This window comes from Micromys minutus, assembly GCF_963924665.1.
Source record: "Micromys minutus genome assembly, chromosome: 3".
Taxonomy (NCBI): Eukaryota; Metazoa; Chordata; class Mammalia; order Rodentia; family Muridae; genus Micromys; species Micromys minutus.
The window spans coordinates 31,084,306-31,109,539 of record NC_137972.1 but is presented as its reverse complement, the minus strand read 5'-3'; the positions used below and the strand labels follow the sequence as shown (position 1 = coordinate 31,109,539).

Here is a 25,234-nt window from a genome sequence, read left to right as displayed (position 1 = left end):
CAAGTTGTTTGGTTATGGCGTTTCATCAGAGTATAGCAACCTAAGTCATATACAATCTGAAATCCTGACAATAGAGAAATGTGTTTGGGAAATATTTTTTTGATTTTTCTTTAAAAAATACTTTTAGAAATTTTAGGAAGGAAAGTATGATAAATTATATTTATTTGATTATCAGTGATATAAGTTTTATTCTTCAGTAGGAAAGAACTAAATTATGTAAGCATACAGTTCAATTCTAAAACAATTGAATGCTTACACTGGTTGTTGGGGGTTCAAAGATGATTAAGATAAAGTTCTATATTTAGAAAACTCACATCTTAGTCACTAGGATATTTTATTGTAATGTCTGCAGGAGATCTGATAAAGTTAGTATATGAAACAGCCCATTCTGGAGGAGGAGCCATGAGTTGACAAATATTCATTTCTCTGCCTGAATGCTTTCTTTACTTCTCTGTGGATACTTTCTTAAAAAAAAGAAAAGATAGACTTCATCTACTTATGTATATGTGTGTGTAGTAGTTTGAATGAGAATGGCTCTCATTGCCCCATATGTTTGAATGCCCAGTCCCCAGTTACTGGAACTGTTTGGAAAGAACTAGAAGACCTTGTTGGAGGAGATGGGTCACTGGGAATGGGCTTTGAGGTTTCAAAAGTCTATGCTAGTCCCAGTCTCTGTCTCTCAGTTTCATGTCTACTTGCCTGCCACCAGCAATGATTCCTGCCATGATGATACTGAAACTAAGCAAGCCCCCAATCAAATACTTTCTTTTATAAGTTGTTTTGGTCATGGTGTCTCTTCACAGTAACAGAACAGTAACCAAGACAGTGTATCTGTGTAAATGTTATGATGTGTGTGCGGGTGCCCTTGGAGGCCAGATGAGGGGGGTTATATTCCCTGGAGCTGTGGTTACAGGTGACCATAGGTCACTTGACCTGGGTGTTGGGAACCAAACTTGGCTCCTCTGGAGGAGTAACAAGTGTTCCAAACTACAGAGCCATCTCTCTAGTTCTGTTAACTTTAACCACATGTCTCAAGTCCTATCTTAAACATTACTTCTTCTGAGAAGCCTTGCATAAGCCTCAGAGGTAAATAAATCCTGTATCTTTGTTGTTCCTAAACCACCTTATCCAACTGATTTACAGACTTTCTCACATTTCACTGTGGTTAATTGTTCCCGTCTCTATATTGATTCCCTAGCTCTTTGTTGTGAGTTTACCAGAGACAAGAGTTGCTTTCTAATTTTATTGGTTATTTATTTATTTTCACAATTGGCTGCAGGCCTTTCTGATGCCATTGCCTTAGAGCTGAGCACCAGCTGGGATGTGCAAAATAGCAATATCCTGCTCACATTGGTGTCAAGACACTCACTGATCCCACTCAACCTAGTTAACACTACTCCTCTTCAAACCATGAAGGTGATGATGGTGGGAGAATTCAAATAATAGTAAGGATTTAGGCACCACTACGAGAATATCCACTGTGTACTAGATGCTTTACCTACATGTTCTCGTTTACTCCAACAGCTTTGAAAAGTGCTATTTTTGTTAGCTGTGGAAGAAAAAGGTTCAAAGGAGTAATTTGTCCAAAGTCGAGCATCACTCCAGCTGGTCTGCCTGTCAAGCACATCTACTGTATTTTGTCCCAGTGTAGGGGATGAATATACCTGAGGACAGATCAAAACGAAGGTCCAAAGAGCCCACAAATTTTAGAGAGTGCACAGAGAAGTTGGTAACCAGATAAACCTTCATGGAGATGGTCAGTTAGAGGACTAGGTCTCCGTACAATACTGGGAACAAAACAAAAACAATGTATGTCAGGGAAGCAAATTGAGGGGGTAGCCTTGGCTATCTGTTTAAGGGGTCCTGAGAAGACCTCTTCAGCCCCTTCCCCCCTTTCTCTTTCTCTCTCTCTGGTTAGTGAAAGAATTGTGCGCTATTAGGTGGGCCACAGAAATTGCCTCCAAATGCCCCCGAGGGGGGCAGTGTGGAGAGTGTCTGCTCAGGTTCCTTCTTCAAGGAGGATGAAGTCCTGTACTTCACTGTGGTCTGAACTCTCTCTTCTTGGATCAGGGAAAGGTTTTTGTCACTCAGCATGGATAATCAGCTTTTATTTATCCACCCATCCATCCATCCATCCATCCATCCATCCATCCATCCATCCATCCATCCATCCATCCATCCATCCATCCATTTAGGTCTCAGCATATTGGCTGTGAGTTAGAAGCAACAGATTAGTCTATTCCTTCTCATCTGAAAGTTGGGGCCATTCGCATCTTTCTCCTTAGCTTCAGGAAAGGAGATGCTTCGTTTTGCTCACTGAATGGTGTGCCTCGGCGTGAGCGCGTGTACACTTGGCAGAGCGGGGGTGAGGGTGGGCAGAGGTTGGAGGAGGGGTGTGTGTAGCTCTTTTCTCTCACCTCAGGGTAGGGAAGCTGACACCTCTCTTCTACCTAAATGGCATTAGGATGGTGTCTTCGCCTGGAACTGGGACGCTACTCTCCTCTTCAAACCACGAAGGTGATGATGGTGGGAGACTCTAGGCTTCCCTTCCCTCCACACGGCGAGAGCGCCCGGTTCCCACACAGTCACGCTCAGGTGGCAGGAGGGCCGACTCTCCCTTCTCTTTGCGCCAGAGCCTGAAGGCGGGGCGCACGCGCGCCCGTAGGCAGGGGAGGAGCAGACTCTGCGGAGAGGGGCGGAGACAGAACTGGCCACGCCCTCAGCACCGCCCACTGCTCTCTCGCTAGCGGGCTCGCTCCCCAGACCCAGAGCGCCGCGGCTGTCTGCTGGGCTCACGGAGACGCGGACCACCTTCGGTCGCCCCGCGCCGTCCTCCCTGCAGCCGCCTGGCCCGCCGCCTCGAGCGCCCTCAGTCCCTCAAGCCAGATGATGAACTTCCTGAGGCGCCGGCTGTCGGACAGCAGCTTCATCGCCAACCTGCCCAATGGCTACATGACTGACCTTCAGCGCCCGGATCCGCAGCAGCCCCCGCCCGCCCCTGGCCCCGGTGCCGCCACGGCGTCGGCGGCCACCTCTGCTGCCTCGCCTGGCCCCGAACGCAGGCCGCCACCCGCCCAGACACCCGCGCCGCAGCCGGCGCCGCAGCCCGCGCCGACGCCGTCGGTGGGCAGCAGCTTCTTCAGCTCGCTGTCGCAAGCCGTGAAGCAGACGGCCGCCTCCGCCGGCCTGGTGGATGCACCCGCGCCTTCGGCCGCTTCCAGGAAGGCCAAGGTGCTGCTGGTGGTCGACGAGCCGCACACCGACTGGTAGGCCCCTGTGGGGTCCGCCGGGGACAGGGTGTGAAGATGGACCCTCGAGGTCACCCGGGAGAGCACCCGGGACGAGCAGGTGTCCGTGTGTGGGAGGGGCGAGGGCAGGCAGCGACCTCCCAGAGACGTGGGTCCAGGAGGTAAAGGACTAGGTGGCCTCCAGGCCCGTGGCAGAGCAAGCTACTTCATTAAGCACCGATGGGGCTTGAAAATAGTGGTAAAGTCAACCATGCTCTAGAGGAAGGCCACACAGCCAAGAATATTTGGGCAGCACATATTGGCCATGACGGTGATGGTGGGGACACTACAAAGTTGGGTGGAGAGAGAAGGGGAAATGGATCAGAAAAGAGTTGGGGGAGGGAGGGCAGATATGATCAAAACAGGTTGTACAACATCCTCAAAGAACTAATAATAATAATAAAAAAGAAACCAAAACAAAACAGAAATACTTATGGGGGATGCAGACTTAACAGTTTAGACACATATAAGCTAAGGTGAAAATGGCCCCAGATGGCCATCAAAATAAAGGACACCAAAAAAGATTCTAGTCTGTAAGGCCTGGAATGAATTGGGAGTGGATATTAGTATTTAAGGTCGATAGGTGGGTTTTTGTTATTGTTGTCGTTGTTTGTTTGTTTGTAAACCTGTACCTGTATTGGCATCACTGCGAGTTAGATCACAGATGTTCTCTGAGTGTGATTGACATCTGTTTAAAAATAATGAGATTATTGTATATATGCAGCAGGGAGGGGAATGTATGTTTTTAAATTTGTTCTCTCCTCCCTCTTCCCCCCCCCCCCCCCCGTATGTGTGTGTGCGCGCTCGAGTGTGTTTGAGTGTGTGTGCATGCTCCTGTGTGTGTAAACGATGGGTGGCTTTTTCAGCTGAATGATGAAGACCTAAGTAAAAATATTACAGATAAAATGATTGGCCTTAATGCAGTAAAGGGGGAAACTTCAAGAATGCTTTTCCTTTTTCTTTTTAAAGAGATTTCGGGAATGGGGAAGATTGGGGAAGGTGTTAGGTTTAGCTGAGAAACACATGAATGAAATCCACTGAAGACTAATTAATTAAGAGCTTCAGAGTTGTTCCTTTGATGCAGTAGGAAGCAGTGGTAGATGGTGGGCTGACTGGTGGGTATGGAAACTGGAAAAGGCCAGGAGTGAGGAAGGGTTTTTGTTTATTTTGCTTTTCCTAAGGGGATGAGGTTGATTGGCGCCCACACCTGAGAGTTCTTCCCAAGAGGAAGACACAGGGACCCCAGAGCTGTAATCTTTTAGCTGCTTCCCTCTTGTGTGTTCCCTGCCATTCCTTCACTGAGACTAGGAAGGGAGGGAGGGAAGGAGGGAGTGCTGAGTGTGTGAGCTGGTGGAAGTGACAGGTTACCTGGAGCTGCACGCCCTCCTGCTGTTACCTTGCTGTACTCATTTCCGCTGGGTGGGTTGTGTGGTTGGCCCTTATTTTTCAAGATAGTAGAGTAGAAAAGACTTTTATCAGGATATAACAAGGTAATAGGGACTAACAAGAGGGAATGGGGAAAGTATGCCAGTAGTGGCACTGGCAGTCTCCTGGAAGAAACTCTCTGTTCAAATCAACAAGTGTTTGTTCGGGAGGAAGGGGAGGGAAGCAAGCTCTATTTAAGCACCCATTGTATGTCAGACTCTCTAGTAAGGACTCTTAATGTGATTTTCTGTTGGGTCTTCACCAGAAAATGGAGACTTAGAAAAGGTAAGTGGTGAGCTTACAGACATTCAGCTAACAAATGGTACAGTACCATTTTGACTTTAGGACTGCGTGGCTTCACTGCTGCCATCCTTCTGTACTGTCTCATTATTTAAAACGTTTCTGTGTTACATACTACACTTCCTTTTAGGCAATGTTGGGGGCCTTTTGGAAAACTCACACTAATAGAGACCTGAGACAGTTAGCAAAGGAATCTAGAGTTAAGATTATTTCAGAAATGAGCCACATTAAGAATTACTGGTGAACAGTTAAAAAATGAATCATAAAGAAAAGCCAGGAAATAGGGAGGAATGAGACTAACATTGATATTTCATTTTTCTGTGCAAGAATCTGACTCTTGTGAGCTCTGTCGCCATCTCTTACCCCACTGAAGCTATTTTCTTGGTTCTAATTACTAGTTAGATACCCACAGATAGGTAGATATGTGTTTGCACAAATATGGCAAGGCTCACAGTGAATCTGTTTATTTAGAAATGAGAGAGTTGAGATGTGAAATCCTCCTTGGATAGGGTTATTTTCTAGGAAGAGTGCCTGGTATAACGCAGAGAATCTGCTTTGCCCTAGAGACTTGACTTCTGATGGAAGTAAAAGGATTCACTTTCCTGTGGGCTGACTCTCAACTGCCTTAGGGTTTTCTCTGGAGTAATAACATTGATTTATCAAAACTCTTAGGCTGAGCTTGATTCTGCGCTTGATGGTAGCTCCGTGCCTCTGTGTTTTTGTAGGTAATAGCAATTCCAAGAATTTTGTCATCTTCTAACAAGTCTAAATTTGTTTAAAACACCTTAGTGAAATGTTGATGAGTGGTTTTATTGAAAGGTCTCTTAAGGAGCAGGTGGCTGCTTATGACAAACACAGTAGCTTACAAGGGTGCTTTTTGTTCTGAAGGCTAATTTAAATAATCTATCTCATAGTTAAAGCTACCTAGACAGAACTGAGTAAGCAGTTATAGATACCCAATGCCATGTTTATGCTATTTGAGTAGGAAAAATGTAGTATCCCAGTAGAACTTAAAACGTATTGGTCCCATCTGAATTATAGAATGCTAACATAAAGAGGGTTTTAACAAACATTTAAATAATTCCATATTTTAAAGCAATCTTAAACTAGGTAGTTTTACAGATCTGTGTCAATATACAGAAGATTCCTGTAAATTCCTTATCAGTGTGATTATGGGCAGTCTAATGGAGCCCTGACTTCTGACCTGGTTCATGAGAAAACTGGAGGGTACTTCTTTCTTTTCCTTGAAATTTTAACATAGCCTGAGAGCTTTAGATTAATCGCTCACTAAAAGTTTATTGAAAAATGTATGTGTGCCACCAGGAATTAAATCAAGTGCCCCCCAATTTAATTATTATTGGTTTTTGTTTTGCCATAAATATATATCTTTTTAAGGTTCATAGCTGAATTTGAAGTGCAATTAAGATTTCACACTAATGATCTTTACACTTTATCATAGAGAGGGTGACCAGTTGACACATTTTTGCTTCTAATATGCCCTCACTGTTGAAGAGCTAAAGTTTTCCACCAGATTCTCCCTGCCTCCATTCAATCAAGCAACTGTGACTCCAGTTGTCAAGTAAGCTTTTGCTGTTGGCATAGTTTAGCATTTTATTTGAAAATCAGTATGGCAAAGATGCTCTTGATCATCTAGAAACTACAGACAATAAGTCAACAGATGTTTTTTGAGCATCTTTATAGGCTACATCTGCTAAGACGAATGATAAATAATATGTCTCCTAAGAGCTTACTATCTAGCTGAGCAGATAATATTTATATACATTAAAAAAAACTTATTAAAGCCCACTTCTTGTATTCGAAATATGGCCCTTGGATCAACAGCATTGGTATCAACCAGAAGAATTTGGAAGAACATAATCTCAGATCCTACTTTCTACCCACTGCAGTGTATTTTGCATTTGAACGAGATCCTCATAATCAAACTTGAGACATACTGAAGTGAAGGGTATGTGCTATTAGTGTGGCACTTTGACCACTCCTATTGTTTACTGAGTGATGACTGTATAAAAGATGTTATACTAAGTTCTGAAAATATCATTGGTTCTCTGTAGTCACCGTGTGACTTAAAAGAATGAGTGGTAGAGCTGGACCACAAGTGGCCATGTCTCATACCTGCTGTCCCAGCACCCAAGAGGCTGAGGCAAGATGATTGTTTTGAGTTCAAGCTAATACGACTGTGTAGAAAGGAAGGAAGGAAAATCACAGACCAGGGTGGGAATGAGACTTCGAAGAAATTTGATTTAAGAGAAGCAGGTTTGGCTTTGTCCATACAGAATAAAAATAGTGCCAAAAAAGGTCACAAAGAGAAAAGATTGATATGATATACAGAATTTCTATTTCTATTTTATTTTATTTTTTAAAGATGTGGTTTTTCTGTGTATCTCTGGCTATCCTGGAACTCACTCTGAACTAGGCTGGACTTGAACTCAGAGATCTGCCTGCCTCTGTCTCCCAAGTGCTGGGATTAAAGGTATGCACCACCACACTTTACATGCTTTTTTTTTTTTAATTTTAATTTTGAGACAGGATTTCTCTGTGTATCCCTGGCTGTCCTAGAACTCAATTTGTAGACTGGACTGGTCTCCAACTCACAGAGACCCACCTGCTGCCTCTTAAGTGCTGGGATTAAAGACATGTGCCACCATGTCAGGTTCAGAGTTTTCAATTTTTTCCTAAATGTTTATTTTATGTATATGAGTATACTGTAGCTGTCTTCAGACACTCCAGAAGGAATTGAATTTCATTACAGATAGTTGTGAGCCACCATGTGGTTGCTGGGAATTGAACTCAGGACCGCTAGAAGAACAGTCAGTGCTCTTAACCCCTGAACCATTTCTCTAGCCCCATAGTTTTCATCCCTCCCCTCTTCTCTGCATTTATGTTATCAGATGTTATTTCTTTCCCACCATCTCATCCTCTCTCTCCCTCCCATTGCCTCCATGAAGGTGTCCCCTCTCCCAACCACTCTCTACCATCTCAGCACCTTGGCATTCCCCTACACTTAGACCAAAGGCCTCTGCTCCCATTGATGTCAGAAAATGCTGTCCTCTGCTGTATATGTACCTCGGGCCATGGGTCTTTCCATGCAAACTCATTGGTTGGTGTTTTAGTCCCTGGGAGCTGTGATGAGTTTGGTTGGTTGATAATTTTGTTCTCCGGTGGAGTTGCAGACCCTTTCAGCTCCTTCAGTCCTTTCTCTAGCTCCTTCATTGGGGTCCCTGTGTTCAGTCCAATGGTTAGCTGCAAGCATCCTCCTCTGTATCAGTATGGCTCTGGCAGAGCCTCTGAGGAGGCATCCATATCAGGTTCTTGCCAGTAAGCACTACTTGTCATCAGCAATAGTGCTTGGGTTTATTGGGTACATATGGGGTGTATCCCCAGGTGAGGCGGTCTCTGGATGATCCTTTCTCCAATCCCTGCTCCTCTATTTGTCCTTTATTTCCTCCCATGAATGTTTTGTTCTTCCTTCTAAGAAAGACTGAGGCATCCACCTTATAGCCTTCCTTTAAGTTCTGTGGATGGTTTCTTGGGTATTCCAAGCTTTTTGGGCTGGTATCCACTTATAAGTGAGTATATACCATGAGTGTTCTTTTGTGACTGGGTTACCTCACTCAGGATGATAGCTTCAAGTTCCATCCATTTGCCTAGGAATTTCATGAAGTCATTGTTTTTAATAACTGAGTAGTCCTCCATTGTGTAAATATACCACAATTTTTATATCCATTCCTCTATTGAAGGACATCTGGGTTCTTTTCAGCATTTGGCTATTATAAATATGGCTGCTATGAACATAGTGGAGCATGTGTCCTTGTTAGATGTTGGAGCATCTTTTGGGTATATGCCCAGGAGTGGTATAGCTGGGTCCTCAGATAGTACTATGTCCAAGAGTTTTCATTTTTTATGGCTAGCTTTTGAACATTTTATTAAGAATAGTGGAATGAAAGATATGGAGTCTGTTTGGATCAGGGCTCATGAGTGGCTATAGGGAAATATTTGGATTGGAACTCCGGAGGTGTGGAATTCAAAGGAAATTTAGGTTTTATTTTTGACAGGTATTATGTCTCCTTTTCCTAATTAGTCAGAACATAACATTTTTATAGAATTTCGTTGTTTATAGCAACAGTAATTAATACATTAAACTTCTAGGATATAGCTGAAATATGGTTATCTGAGATACTTACAAACAGGACAATATTGGTTTGAAGACTGTCAAGTGACTTTAGGCTATTAGCTGACATAACAAAAACCAGAACTTGTAATTTCAGCCTCTAACTTTTTATCCTTTCATATTTATTCTCAGTTCTCTCAACTGTTGGTGGGGGTTTTTGATTTTATAATTAAGCTTGAAGGAAAGGGAAATGAAACAATTTGTTGAAGGTCAGGGTCAAAGGGTAAAGAGATGGAGAGATGGCTCAGCAGTGAAAGCACCTGCTTCTCCTACAGAGGACCAGATTCGCATCTCGGCTCATGTCAGGAAGCTTACAACCATCTCTAAGCCCAGCTCCCAGGGATCCAGTGCCCTCTTCTGGCCTCCACAGGCACACTCCTCCCCCTTCCCACCTGTAAACCTTAAAAAAGAAGTAAAAAACAAAATGAGGAATTAGAACACATTTTTCAGAGTATAATTTTTCTTTCTTAAGTCACTATTTAAGGAAACTCTCCAATTTAGAGTCTTCTCTCCTTAAAAGTATGTTAAAAATTTACATTTATTTTTTATGTGAGAGAGGGAGGGAGGGAGAGATCGTACACACACTGTGGCACACATCAGAAGGGCAGAAGACAACTTGGGGGGCGTCAGTCCTCTCCTATCATGTGGACCCTGGGGATTGGACTAGTAAACGTGTTATCAATGTCTTAATCTATTATGCTATCGTGCCTTTCTGAAAAATACTTTTGTATCTCCTTCAATTCTTTTTTTATTTTAAAGTTTATTTATCTGTGTATATTTGTGCAGGTGCCCAAGGAGGACAGAAGAGGACATCACATTCTTTGAATCTGCAGTTACAGGCTGTTGTGAGCTGCCTGATACGGGTGCTGGGAACCCACCTTGGGTCTTCTGCCAGTACAGCAAGTGCTCTTAACAGCTGAGCCATCTCTTCAGCCCCCTTTATCTTTTTTTTTTTTTTTTTTTTTAAGAGTCACTGAACAGTTGTTAGGAGCAGTTAACATATCACATAATAGCCAGGGCAGAAATCATATTGTTAGTGGGTTGTTGATGTTTCAGTGTAAGTCATTCTAAAATTGTTGAAAGATGCTCTTGAAGACCTAGTCATAAAAACCCCAAAATCTGCTAATGTTCCTAGGACCTGTTATAATGATGCCCTTCTCTTCAGGATCCCTTTCCTATCTTACTCTTCTTATCTATCTAAGATTACTTACTGACTTCCTGTGATCAAATTCAGGTCTATAGCATTAGCCTTTTAAAATATCTTGCTAAAATATCTTGCTAATTAAACAGGAAAATCTCCAGAAGGGTTTTACTTGTTTCTAAAATGTACAAAACATTTTTAACTGGAATATGGTTCATTATACCATCTAAGACAAACCGAGTGCTGGAAATATAGGATGGATTTGGTATATGTATCTATTGGGATCTTCCTGTTCTCTGAGGAAAGGACAGACATTTTAATATACCATGTTAATTAGTATGCTTAAAGTGTTTGAATAGCACAGAGATAGATTATCAGGATGAATATACTATGATTAGAAACGTTGCACAAAATGTACATCACGCATTCTTACGTAACTTTGCAACTCTGGGCTTTGATTTTCTAAAATTTGCCAACTAAAAGAATTGTAATATACATTTTGTAAGATCCTTTCTTCTCTAACTTTTTATGTGTTGGTAGTATCTATAATTTTTTTGAATGAAAAAGTACACTTTTGAGTATTCTATAATTAGTACCAATTTACAGTTTCTCAGCCACTTGGTTTCTGAGGTGGAAAACGAGCCAATCCTGCAATGATTGTTGTGTGTGTTTCATTAAGGAACCCTTGGCTGAATTTTCTTCCTTTGATAAAACCAAAGACTTTTTTTTTTTAAAGCTTTGGCTGTCCTGGAACTCCTTCTGTAGACCAGGCTTGCCTTGGACTTAGAGGCATCCTCCTGTTTCTGCCTCCCAAGTCTTGGGATTAAACGCATGTGCTACCAGCACCTAGCAACCAAAGACATTTTGTCTGTGTTCTGTTGTTGAACAAAATTTATTAGTTGATTCCTGTCATGTGTTCTGTGCTTCACAGTTTACTCAGCATATCCATATTCCTTTTCTCATTTCATCTCTACAGTGATCCTGAGTAATAGGTATAATATCTACTTAACAGATAAACTCAGGAAAATAGCTGTTAATTAGCCAGCTTATACTGTAGAGTGGGTTAGATTAGATGCTAAATTACAAACACTTCCATCACAAGTTGTTTTGTTTGTTCCTTTGAGCTGGAGCTTCTGCTCTGTATTGCGGGCTGGCCTGGAACTCAGGAACTCATGGCAGTTCTGCCTCAGCCTTTTGAGTTCTAGAATTGTAGATGAGAACTACCATACCTAGCTATAAATCTTTTTCATATATAAAGATAATTTATTGTGCAATAATATTTACCATCTGCTTCATTTTAAGTAGTAGCCACCAGTGTTTTTTATATTACCGTATTTACAAAAAGGCGATATACTCAGGGCTTTAAGGATCATGCCTATTGTGTGGAATAAGGACGTGTTTAAATACAGTGGTCTCAGGTTGAGGACTCTCTGTGTATCTCCATCTGTTTCAAGGCACTTCTACCATGTATAAATCTCTATAAATATTTTAAGTGACATTTTTTTGTGTGTGCACATTGGGTTGCATTGTAGGCCTCTGTTGTTCCCATATAGTTGCAACTAAAACCCAAAGGCTATATACTACTACCTTTAGAGGACGTGATGATCTAGGAGTGATTCCTCATGGCATTGCTTCAGTACCACAGGAAGGGCTTGCAGGGCAGTTACCTTGAAGAGAACAAAATGAATAAATAACACAGATCTCTGAATTCTACGCATGCCTATGTCTTTACAGAGAGGAGGGTATGCCAACTTTGGTATTTATCTTTTAACAAGAGCCATTTGAGAAATTTTAACCATCTCACAGAATTTTATAATGTAAATTAATATTATATTTAGATGCCCATGCCTTTTTTCTTTACCAGTTTGAGACAGTGTGAAGATACAGGACTGAGGACCAGAAGACCTAGAATTGAGCTCCAACTCCACCATTAACAGTGTGACTGTCAGAATCATATAATCTCTTTAGCTTTCCCTTTCTCTTATTTGACAGTGTTTCAGTGTGGGCCTACTATATGCCAAACACTGTTCTGGGTTGTGGAATAAAATAGGCAAAATTAGCTTTTTTATCTGAAAGATGAACACAACAATGAATATACTCCATAATGCTGTTGTGAGAATGAATATATTTCAAATACTGTTGCAAGAAATAAATAAGATTCCAAAAGAGCATTTTGTAAAAGATGAGCCACCTGTGCTAGACTTCATTCTACATCCCTGTTTTTAGTTGTAGGTATCCAGCCTGTTTGGGGATCTCCCCCCTTTTATATGTGTGTATATGTAGCATATGCTTATATACATGTTCCTATATGTACAGGTATGTGTGTAGTATATACATATATACACATTTATATGCATACATGTACTTATGCATATGTGTATATTTGTGTATGTGTGTAGGCCAGAGGTCAATGTTGGCTATATAACCCAATGATTCTCTACCTTGTTTTTTGAGACAGGATCTCTCAATGAGTCTAGAACTCTCAGAATCGCCAAGACATTTGGCCAGGGAGCTCCAGGGAGTTCCTGTCTTTCCCTTCCAAGTGCTGCTGGTTAGTGGTTTTTGTTTTGCTTTGTTTTTAAGATGTGTTTTTTCTTGGTAGCCCAGGTTGGGTTTGACTCACTGTTGTAGGTCAGGCAGGCCTCACACTCCTGGTCTTCCTGCTTCAGCCTCTGCATACTGGGACTAAGGCGTGTGCCACTGAATCTGACTAGTTGCTTTTTAAATTTTACTTGTGTAGTATGTGTATGTGCTCATGCCACGGTGCACTTGTGGAAGTTAGAGACAATTGTGCGAGTTTTTCTTCATATGATATTTGTTGCTAGCGATTTAACTCCAGTATCAGGCTGGAGTTAAATGTGTCATTTTTACCCAGTGATCCATTTCACTGGCTCAATTGTTTTTTTTTAAATTAAACAACTTTATTTTAAAAAACAAAGATAAATGTACAAATTTTAAAAGCATTTTTGCATAAAAGTATATGAATACATTTTTGTCAATACTTGATTTTTTTAAAGGTTTGATAGTGTGCCTTAAAATTTTACTAGTTACAATTAGCATAAAGTACATGTAGAACAAGATGTAACCTGGAAATAGTCAAAGTTTTCTTGGTGTGTAAAGATTAAGTATAATGATTTTTCTTTTTTTTTTTTTTTTGGCCTTTGTTTTTTTTGAACTTCATATAGTCTGTAAGTTGTTTCTGGGGTATTCAGAGCTTTCTGGGGTTAGTATCTAATTATCAGTGACTGCATATTATGTCTGTTCTTTTGTGACTGGGTTACCTCACTCAGGATGATATTCTCTAGATGCATCCATTTTCTTAAGAATTTCATAAAGTCATTGTTTCTGATAGCTGAGTAGTACTCCATTGTGTAAATATACCACAATTTTTGTATTCATTCATCTACTGAAGGGTATCTGGGTTCTTTCCAGCTTCTGGCTATTATAAATAGAGGTGCAATGAACATTGTGGTGCATGTGTCTTTGTTGTATGTTGGAGCATCTCTGGGGTAAATGCCCAGAAGTGGAATAACTGGGTCTTCAGGTAGTACTATGTCCAATTTTCTGAGGAATTGTCAGACTAATTTCCAGAGTGGTTGTACCAGTTTACAACCCCACCAACAGTGGAGAAGTGTTCCTCTTTCTCCATTTCCTCGCCAACATCTGCTGTTATCTGAATTTTTGATCTTAGTCATTCTGACTGGTGTGAGGTGGAATCTCAGGGTTGTTTTGATTTACATTTCCCTGATGGCCAAGGATGTTGAGCACTTCCTTAGATGTTTCTCAGCCATTCGATATTCCTCGATTGAGAGCTTTTTGTTTAGCTCTGTACCCCATTTTTTAATAGGGTTGTTTGATTCTCAGATGTCTAACTTATTGAGTTCTTTGTATACCTTTGATATTAGGCCTCTATCAGATGTAGAGTTGGTAAAGATCTTTTCCCAATCTGTTTGCTGCCGTTTTGTTTTCTTGACAGTGTCCTTAGCCTTACAGAAACTTTGCAATCTCATTAAGTCCCATTTGTTGATATTTGACGTTAGAGCATGAGCCATTGGTGTTCTGTTCAGGAAATTTTCTCCTGTGCCTATGTGTTCTAAGGTTTTCCCTACTTTCTCTTCTAATAGTTTCAGTGTGCCTGGTTTAATGTGGAGATCTTTGATCCACTTGCACTTGAGCTTTGTACAAAGAGATAAGAAATGCGGCGCGCTCCTCGACCATCGAGGAAAGACGACCACCACCAGAGGATTCTTCTCAGATCACTCTTTATTGTGGGAGCCTCTTGGTTGAAGGGGAGAGCAGGAAGCGAGGGGCCCCGAACTACCCTAGCTGTCCGCTTATATAGGGAGAAGTGCATACGGGCTTGCCATGATTGGTTGTTACCAGTCTGCTGACACCAGAGGCCTCGGGATTGGCCGGAGACAGGTTATGTACTGCACATGAGCAGGGTGCAGCGCCTTAGTTGACAAGAGCATTACTATATATGGAGTTGTTTACCTCAAACCGTGAGGGAGCCAGTGCCATCTTGTAATGGCGTCTGCATTCAGCTCCCCACAAAGAAAGAGTCTATTTTCATTCTTCTGCATGCTGAGTGCCAGTTGGACCAATACCATTTGTTGAAGAGGCTATTCTTTTTCTATTGAATGTTTACAGCTCCTTTGTCAAAAATCAAGTGACCATATATGTGAGGGCTCATTTCTGGATCTTCTATTCTATTCCATTGATCCACGTGCCTATCTCTGTACCAGTACCATGCAGTTTTTAGCACAATTGCCTTGTAATATAGCTTGAGATCAGGGATGGTGATTCCCGCAGATGTTTTCTTGTTGTTGAGGATGGATTTTGCTATTCTAGGTCTTTTGTTATTCCAGATGAAATTGCACATTGCTCTTTCCAACTCTATGAAGAATTGGGTTGGAATTTTTATGGGGATTGCATTGAATCTGTAGATTGCTTTTGGTAAGATGGCCATTTTTACAATGTTGATCCTTCCAATCCATGAGCATGGGAGATCTTTCCATTTTCTGAGATCTTGCTTGATTTCCTTTAGAGATTTGAAGTTCTTGTCATACAGGTCCTTCACTTGCTTAGTTAGAGTCACACCAAGGTAGTTCATATTGTATGTAACTATTGTGAAGGATGTCATTTCCCTAATTTCTTTCTCTGCATGTTTGTCCTTTCAGTAGAGGAAGGCTACTGATTTGTTTGAGTTAATTTTATATCCAGCCACTTTGCTGAACTTGTTTATCAGCTGTAGAAGTTCTCTGGTGGAATTTTTGGGGTCACTTATGTACACTATCATGTCATCTGCAAACAGTGATGATTTTACTTCTTCCTTTCCAATATGTATCCCTTTGATTTTCTTTTGCTGTCTAATTGCTCCGGCCAGAACCTCCAGTGCTATGTTGAATAGGTAGGGGGAAAGTGGGCAGCCTTGTCTAGTCCCTGATTTTAGTGCTTTAAGTTTCTCACTGTTAAGTTTGATGTTGGCTATTGGTTTGCTGTATATTGCTTTTATTATGTTTATGTATGGGCCTTGGATTCCTGTTCTTTTCAAGACTTTCAAAATGAAGGGGTGTTGAATTTTGTCAAATGCTTTTTCAGTATCTAGTGAGATAACCATGTGTTTTTTTTCTTTGAGTTTGTTTATATGGTGGACAACGTTGATGGATTTCCGTATATTAAACTATCCCTGCATCCCAGGGATGAAGCCTACTTGATCATGGTGAATGATCATTTTGATGTGTTCTTGGATTCGGTTTGCAAGGATTTTGTTGAATATTTTTGCATCAATGTTCATAAGTGAGATTGGTCTGAAGTTCTCTTTCCTTGTAGGGTCTTTGTGTGTTTTAGGCACGAGGGTTATTGTGGCCTCGAAAAATGAGTTAGGTAGTGTTCCATCTGACTCTATTTTGTGGAAGAGTTTGGACGGTATTGGTATTAGGTCATTAATAAATGTCTGATAGAATTCTGCACTGAACCCATCTGGACCTGATCTTTTTTTGGTTGGGAGGCTTTTGATGAGTTCTCCTATTTCTTTAGGTGTTATAGGATTATTTAGATGGTTTACCTGGTCCTGGTTTAACTTTAGTATCTGGTATCTGTCTAGGAATTCATCCATTTCCTCCAGATTTTCCAGCTTTGTTAAGTATAGGCTTTTGTAGTAGGATCTGATGATTTCTTGACCTTCCTCAGTTTCAGTTGTTATTTCTCCACTTTCCTTTCTGATTTTGTTAATTTGGATACTCTCTCTTTGCCCTCTAGTTAGTCTGGCTAAGGTTTATCAATCTTGTTAATTTTCTCAAAGAACCAGCTCTTGGTTTTGTAGATTCTTTCAATGGTTCTTTTTGTTTCTATTTGGTCAATTTCTGCTCTGAGTTTGATTATTTTTTGCCATCTATTCCTCTTGGGTGTATCTGCTTCCTTTTGTTCTAGAGCTTTCAACTGTGCTGTCAAGTTGCTAGTGTATGCTCTCTCCATTTTCTTTTTGGAAGCACTCAGAGCTATGAGTTTTCCTCTCAGTACTGCTTTCATTGCATCCCATAGGTTTGGGTATGTTGTGTTTTCATTTTCATTAAATTCTAGAAAATCCTTAATTTCTTTACTTCTTCTTTGACCATGCTATTGTTTAATAGAGCATTGTTTAGTTTCCATGTTTATATGGGCTTTTTGTTGTCTGTGTTGTTATTAAAGACCAGCCTTAGACCATGGTGATCTGATAGGATGCATGGGAGTATTTCAATTTTCTTATATCTATTGAGGCTTGTTTTGTGACCAATTATATGGTCAGTTTTGGAGAAGGTGCCATGAGGTGCTGAAAAGGTGTATTCTTTTGTTTTAGGATGAAATGTTCTGTAGATTTCTATTAATTCCAATTGGTTCATATCCTCTGCTAGTTTCACTGTGTGCTTGTTCAGTTTCTGTTTCTATGATTTGTCCGTTGATGAGAGTGATGTGTTGAGGTCTCCCACTATTATTGTATGGGGTACAATGTATTTTTTGAGCTTTAGTAGGGGTTCTTTCATGAATATGGATGTTCTTGTATTTAGAGCATATACGTTAAGGATTTAGAGTTCCTCCTGACAAATTTTCCCTGTAATGAGTAAAAAGTGTCCTTCCGTATCTTTTTTGATAACTTTTGGTTGATAAATCTACTTTATTCGATATTAGAATGGCTACTCCAGGTTGTTTCTTGGGGCCGTTTGCTTGGAAGGTTTTTTTTCCCAACCTTTTACTCTGAGATAGTGTCTGTCTTTGTCTCTGAGATGAGTTTCCTGTATGCAGCAAAATGCTGGATTCTATTTATGTATCCAGTCTGATAGCCTATGTCTTTTTATTGGGGAATTGAGTCCATTTATGTTAGCAGTTATTAAGGAATAGTGGTTGCTGTTTCCTGCTATTTTTGCTTTTAGAGGTAGAATTGTGCCTGTGTGTCTTTCTTCTTTTGGTTTTCTTGCTTAGGTTTTTTTCTTGTTTTTACTAGGATGTAATTTTCCTCCTTGTATTGGGTTTTCCACCTATAATTAGTTGTAGTGCTGGGTTTGTGGACAGATATTGTGTAAATTTAGTTTTGTCCTGGGATATCTTGGAATCTCCTTCTATGGTGATTGAGAGTTTTGCTGGGTATAGCAGCTTGGGCTGACACTGTGTTCTCTTAGGGTCTGCAGGATGTCTGTCCAGGATCTTCTAGCTTTCATAGTGTCTGTTGAGAAGTCGGGTGTGATTCTGATTGGTCTACCTTTATATGTTACATGACCTTTTTCCCTTACTGCTTTTAGTATTCTTTCTTTGCTTTGGGCACTTGGCATTTTGACTATTATGTGTTGAGAGGAATTTCTGTTCTGGTCCACTCTATTTGGAGTTCTGTAGGCTTCTTTTATGCTCATGGTCATCTCATTCTTAAGGGTAGGGAAGTTTTCTTCTATGATTTTGTTGAAGATATTTACTGTGCTTCTTAGTTGATATTCTTCGCCCTCTTCTATTCCTATTATCCTTAGGTTTGGTCTTCTCATTGTGTCCTGGATCTCCTGGATAGTTTGGGTTAGGAGCTTTTTGGCTTTTGCATCTTCTCTAACTGTTTTGTCTATGTTTTCCATGTTGTCTTTAGCCCCTGAGATTCTCTCTTCCATATCTTGTAGTATGTTGGTGATGCTTGCATCTTTGGCCACTGATTTCTTTTTTAGTGTTTTCTTTATTGTTTCCATTTCCATTTTAAATTCCTTCTTCAATTCCTTCATCTCTTTGGTTCTGTTTTCTGCTAGTTCTTTGATTTCTTTGAGTGTTTTTCTTGTTTCCTCTTTAAAAGCTTCTATTTTTTTCATGCTTTTTCTCCCATTCTTGTTTAAGGATCTCTATCATCATCTTGAGGTATGATTTCAGGTCTGAGTTTTCTTTTTCTGGAGTGGTAGGCATTGTGCTGTTTGCTGTGATGGGAGAGCTGGGTTCTGGTGTTGCCAAGTTGTCTTGGTTTCCATTGGGTAAGTTCTTTTGCTTTCCTCTGGCCATCTTGTTGTCTGTGATTATATGTGGTCTTGTTGTCAGTGATTGGTTCCCTTCTCTCCTGTGTACTTTGCCTGTGTCCCTGGATCTCTGCTGTTTCCTGTGGCAGATGGCCTGAGTGTTTGGTCTGCACTCATGGGCCTTCCGGGTGGAAACCTAGTCCCTATGGCAGAGTTCCTGCTCCCCTGAACCAATGGGGGGGGGCGCTTTCTGTGTGCTTGGCCCAGACCTCTCTATACCCCGGCTACTCACAGTGTAGTCTCACCAGACCTGGGTCCCTCTGTTTTTTTTTTTTTTTTTTTTTTTTAAATATTTATTTATTTTCTTTTAAAAAAGAATCATTATTTATTTGATTTGGCCGTCTTTAACAATTTAGGGACAGGATTACATAAATTCTTATTTTAATAACATAAATTCTAAAATAGCTTCCATTTCATATGTGACCATTAAGGTAGGGTGTTAAGAGGGAAATGAAAGAAAGGTATGCAGAATGTATTTAAAAGGTATTCTTATATTCTTTTTTTTACCTAGTACATTGTTCATATTACTTTCCAAGTACTTATGAGCAAAACAAATAAAAACATCCTCAGACCTTATAGTTGACTTTCTTCTTAATGTTCTTCTCTAACATCCTACCTTATTGTGCTTACCTTCTTTATAAGCTGCAGCATATCTTTACAGACTCCTTTTCTCTTGATCCTCTTCTCTCTGCAACTACGCTGGACTTGATCCTGTGATATTATTGCTCACTTGCCTTTGTTTGGACTGCTCTTGGTTTGTGTATTTCTTAATGTTTTTCTTACTCTGTTCTCAGAGGATGAAAGTACCACCTTTTTAAAAAGTCCTGTTCTGTAGATTTCTTCCTTTTCTTTTCTTTTCCTTTGTTTTGTTTTCCTTTCTTTCTTATCATTTTTATTGGATATTCTATGTATTTGCATTTCAAATGTTATCCCCTCCCCTTCTCCCCCCTTTCTTGCTTCCATGAAGATGCTCTCATTCCCAACCACATACTCCTATCTCATCACCTTGGCATTCCACTACACTGCGAAAACAAGCCTTCACTAAAAAAAGGTCTTTCCTCCCATTGATGAGAGACAATGCCATCCTCTGCTACACATGGAACTGGAGCCATGGGTCTTTCCATGTGTACTCATTGGTTGGTGTTTTAGTCCCTGGGAACTCTAAGGGATTTGGTTGGTTAATATTGTTGTTCTTCCCATGGGGTTACAAACCCTTTCAGCTCTTTCAGTCAGTTCTCTAGCTCCTCTATTGGGGTTCCTGTGCTCAGTCTGATTGTTAGCTGCAAGCATCCTCCTCTGTATCAGTATGGCTCTGGCAGAGCCTCTGAGGAGACATCCATATCAGGCTCCTGCCAGTAAGCACTTCTTGGCATCAGCAATAGTGACTGGGTTTGGTGGCTGCGTATGGGATGGATACCCAGGTGAGGCAGTCTCTGGATGATCTTTTCTTTGGTCCCTGCTCCACTCTTTGTCCCTGTATTTCCTCCCGTGGGTATTTTGTTCTCCTTTCTAATAAGGACTGAAGCATCACATTTTGGTCTTCCTTCTTTTTGTTTTCTTTTTTTCCTTTCCTTGCCCCCCCCTTTTTTTGCCACCCTGTTCATATTCTCATTTTCTACTGATTGCCTCTTCAAGCAAGCAAGCAAGCAAGAAATCAAATAAACCATTCTTTGACTTCTTAACTATTTTGGAAGTGAGGCTTTTGTTACTTTCTTATCCCATAATTATACATCTCCACACTTTCTGGGTGTCTGCTTTGAAATGCAGAAATTTGATCTTGCTCAGGTATTGAACTGCTAAACCTACTGAAAGTGTTATTTCTTGATGTTTGGCAATGTTTATTGTACCTTTAACAGTCAGTCTCCTGGCCTCTGAACACTGCATTTTTTTTGCTGTCTTCTTAAAGTCCTTTGCTTTTTCCCCATGAGATAGAGTTGTTCCTTAGGGAAATATTTTCTGGTCACTTTCTTTTTCTATTTGACATTTTTTCACTGGTCCATCTAGTCTCAAGATTCCATTTCTTAAATGTGATCAACCGCATCCCCATCTTTTTTTAACCTTTAGCCAGAAATTTATCCTGATCTTTATTGGCTCAATGGGCTGCTTGACATTTCTAGCTAGGTAGTTAAAGGCAGCTCCAGGTCATTTGTTCTAATATTGAATTTCTTTTCTTTTTTTCTCTATCTCAGTTTTTCTCATACTCTATTTCACTTAGAGATACACAATGTCTTCATTTCTTTTCTATTACTGTGATGAGTTGTTATGATCAAGGTAGTTTTAAAAGAGCAGTCTAATTGGCCTTACAGTTTCAGAGTGTTAGAATCTATGACAGTAAAACAAAAACATGATAGCAGGAACAACTGAGAGCTCATATCTTTTTGTTGTTGCTTGCTTGTTTTGAAACTAACTATGGTTTCCCTATTTAGTCCTCATTGTCCATGATCTCACAGTATAGACCAGGTTAGCCTCTAACTCATAGATCTTCCTGGTTCTGCTTTCCAAGGGATGGTGTCATACACTACTACACCCACTCATCTTGATCCACAAGCAGGAGGCAGAGAGACATACTAGGAATGCTAGTTGTTTGAATCTTCAAAGTGTATTTGCAGTGGCACACCTCCTACAGAAAGGACACACCTCCTAATCCTTCCTGAAGAGTTCCACCAACTGAGGACCAAGCATATGAGCTTAGCCATTCTCTTTCAAGCTACCACAACAATGATTACTTACTGAAATGAAAGCTTCCTCAACTTTTGCCTGGAACATCTGCAAGACACTTCATAATTTCTACTTAACAACTTGAAGAGCTATTTGAATGTAAATTTGACATTTTAGCTGTTTGCTTAGAGCTTTCAGTAGCTTCTTATGTCCTGTAGGTAAAGTTCATGGTCCTCCTGTGATTTGACCTCTTTGTTCCCAGCCTCCTTCTAACCATTCCCAAACATTATTTTCTTGTAATTCTAAACTGTTTGCCAGTCTGTACATGTGCCATTTTTTTCTTATTTTTGTTTAGCTGTTAATCCCTGTGATAATTACCTTTTGTTCTTTTATTTTGTTGCCTGAGCAAATTTATATTTCTGCTTTGAGATCAGGTCTACTTTTCTAAACACCCTTTTCAAATTACATAGACTGTGTTTCATGTTGGGTATCCTCTTTCAAGCCCATGGTTCCATTGATTGATTGATCTCTCTCTTTTTCTCTCTCCATGTTTGTTTGTTTGTTTGTGTATTGTATATGTATGCCATAGTTTACATGTGGAGGTCAGAGGACACCTTCTAGAGTTAGTTCTGTCAGGTAGGTTCTAAAGATCGAATTCAGGTTGTCAGTATTGATGGCAAATGCCTTCATCTTCTGAGTCATCTGGCTAGTCCAAGTCCATGAATATCTTTATCCTTAAACATAGCATCCATTTTTCTGTTTTCAACTGTAGACTGAGTTCTTTTTTATTAATTTTATTAATTTTTATATCCTTACCATACAACATAATGGCTTCACATACTTTGAAGTAAATCAATCATTGATTACCATATTGAGTTCCACCAGAGCAGAAAATATTTGGAAGATTAAGGGAAAAAAATAGGATAGAAGGGAACATTGTCCACAGAGAATTATTTTAGGATGAAGCATTTTGCTAGAGAGTGTTTTATTGATGTGAAGAGACACCATGACCATGACACTTCTTATAAAAAAAGCATTTAATTGGGGCTGGCTTACAGTATCAGAAGTTCAGTCCATTATCTTCATGGAAGAAAGCGTGGCAGCATGCAGGCAGACATGCTGCTGAAGAAGTAGTTGTGAGTTATATATCCAGTTTCACAGGTATCAGGAAGAGAGAGACTCTGAGCTTTGAATGGGCTTTTGAAACCTCAAAGCCCGCCCCCCCCTCCAGTGACACACTTCCTTCAACAAGGCATCACCTCCTAATCCTTTCAAATAGTGCCACTCTCTGGTAACAAGTAAGTGTGCATTCAAATCTATGGTTGTGGGGCCATTCTCATTCAAACTACCACAGACATATATGTTGTGTGCTGGAAGTCAGCCATTTTTTCTCTTCAAATATAAGCTTTAGATTGTGTATATGAAAGATTAATTACTAGTTCTCAAACTCCAAATATCAACTATCTTTAGAGGTTTAGCTTCGCTTGTGAAAGCTATGGCATCCCATACCAATGGGATATGTCATTTGGACCATAGCAGTACTAATTGAGTGAAGGCAGATGGAATAAAGTATAGGATCAAGTCCCTCTTACTTACGTATGTTGTCACTTGGCTTTCGAGGAGCCATTTTTCTTAAGATAATCTTCCCTTCTTGCTTCATTCTTTCCCTGAGTGTTAAACTTCAGTCTTGGGTCATCTAAGTTACTTATTTCTTTTTCTAGAGAGGTAGTTTCGGTGTGTTACTGTTTTGCCTATATTTTTACCAAAGCTTTGTATACCTTCTCCAGATAGCTCTCATAAGCTTCCTGCTTACTGGGAGTATGGGACTTGTGTAATTTGCTGATCTACAAAGACTCTTCAAAACTACCACAAACAATATATTTATTTTATTCAAAAGAAACAAGTTAGTTAAAAATTGTGTACTGATAGAATAGCATTTTAGAGAATCAAAATAGCATTATGTTTGACAAATCGTCAAAGACAGCAAGCCTTCATGATCTGATCCGAGTTTGCTTATTTCTGCAGTTTTATTTCTCTTTGATTCTCCAGCTATTTGATGTAGCCATGCTATACTACTGGAGTTAACCAAATGTGCCATGTCCCCACGCCATCACTCACGTTTATTTATCCTACCACTGCAGGAGAAAGGCTTTTCTCCTCTGCTGTTGCCCACGCAGTTCTGAATGAGTAAGATTCTGTCTGGGGTTGCTTTGTATTCTCTTACCTGTCACCGACTGTTTTATTCTCTCTCTCTTTATATATATATATATATATATATATATATATATATATATATATATATATATATATATATATATATATATATATATATTTGGCCTTTAAAAGAAAAAGAAGTAAACAAAATTCAAAATAGGAAATATGTAGAATGAAAAGGCCAAAAAAACATATTGCACATTGCAGCCCCTGGTTCTAGTGTATTCTAGTCAATATTTTTGATAGATTAACAATACGACTGGTAACTACAAATATGGAAAATTCTTGGTAGCTCTTGGTAACTAAAATATGGGTAAACCATTTTACATATAGGTATTACATAACACTGTACACCTTAAATATATGTGATAAAACATTTTGGAATTATATATAATAATAAAAATTCAATCATTGTTCCTCTAGACACAGGGCTGTCACTAATTCTTCCTTAAATGTGTTTCAATTTGTCAATAAATGTGCTTGTTTACTTTTTATAATAGTTAACTCACTGTCCTGTAATGTTTTATTTATTTATTTATTTTTATTAATTTATTTATATGAGTACACTGTAGCTATCTTCAGACACATCAGAAGAGGGCATCAGATCCCATTACAGATGGTTGTGAGGCACAATGTGGTTGCTGGGAATTGAACTCAGGACCACTGGAAGAGCAGTTAGTGCTCTTAACCACTGAGCCATCTCTCCAGCTCCCGTAATGTTTTATTTAACAGTGATGCTTTAATAGCTCTACCACTTTACAATTTCTAAGAAGATTTTAATGTATGTAGCCAGCCCTGGTGGTGCAGGCCTATAATCCCATTTAGTGCGAATCTGAGGGAGAAGAATTTCAAGTGCAAGGCTTGCTTAGTTTTCAGAGTTGGTGTTCTGTGGTACCCATATGGTGAAATGGTTATGATAGGAACACATTAATACACCCATCATTTCACATAGTTGGCAGTTTTCCTCAGCACAGCAAGGAAATTATAATAAACCCACTTAACAAACATTTTGACTAGAATGTACTTGTAACTGTAGCCCTCATGTTGTAATAGTATATTTTAAGGGGCTTGCCTGCCTATTCCACATACATACTTTTATGGGTCAAATACCATATCTGCCTGTCTCATCCCTCTACTTTCAGCAGTTCTAGGATTCCCTTGAAGGGAATGATTTGTAACATTAAAAAAAAAATGTTGTCACCATGTATATTTTTTTTGAAACCATTGTACTCAGAGATGTGAGAGGTAAATTTTTACATGTGTGAGGTAAAGGGTTGGGCCTCCATCAAGGGGAGGGGCAGCTGCGAACAGTGGAGTACTTGGTAAGATATCACAAAATTTAGGATGTGATATCTTTTATGAAATAGCTTCAAAGTCTGCCATAGAGGTCCTGGTGGAGATAATGATGATTCAGATAATAATCATAAGGATGCCAAAAAAAATAATCAGAAAACCAATGTTCAGGCACTTTGTAGTGAAGGTGAGCCTGTGCCCAGTATTGCTT

At 39.9% G+C, this 25,234-nt stretch overlaps 1 protein-coding gene across 1 annotated transcript in view; it reads left to right on the top strand.

Moving 5' to 3' along the window:
- Positions 1 to 2,886: 2,886 nt before the first annotated feature.
- SYN2 (synapsin II) overlaps positions 2,887 to 25,234 on the top strand; it is a gene marked incomplete at both ends in the record, with an annotated part of 143,272 nt that continues 120,924 nt past the window's right edge. Inside the window, one exon of the mRNA XM_080914650.1 lies at positions 2,887 to 3,266. Within this exon, the coding sequence (XP_080770776.1) occupies positions 2,887 to 3,266 (380 nt within the window). The remainder of the gene's footprint in view (positions 3,267 to 25,234) is intronic.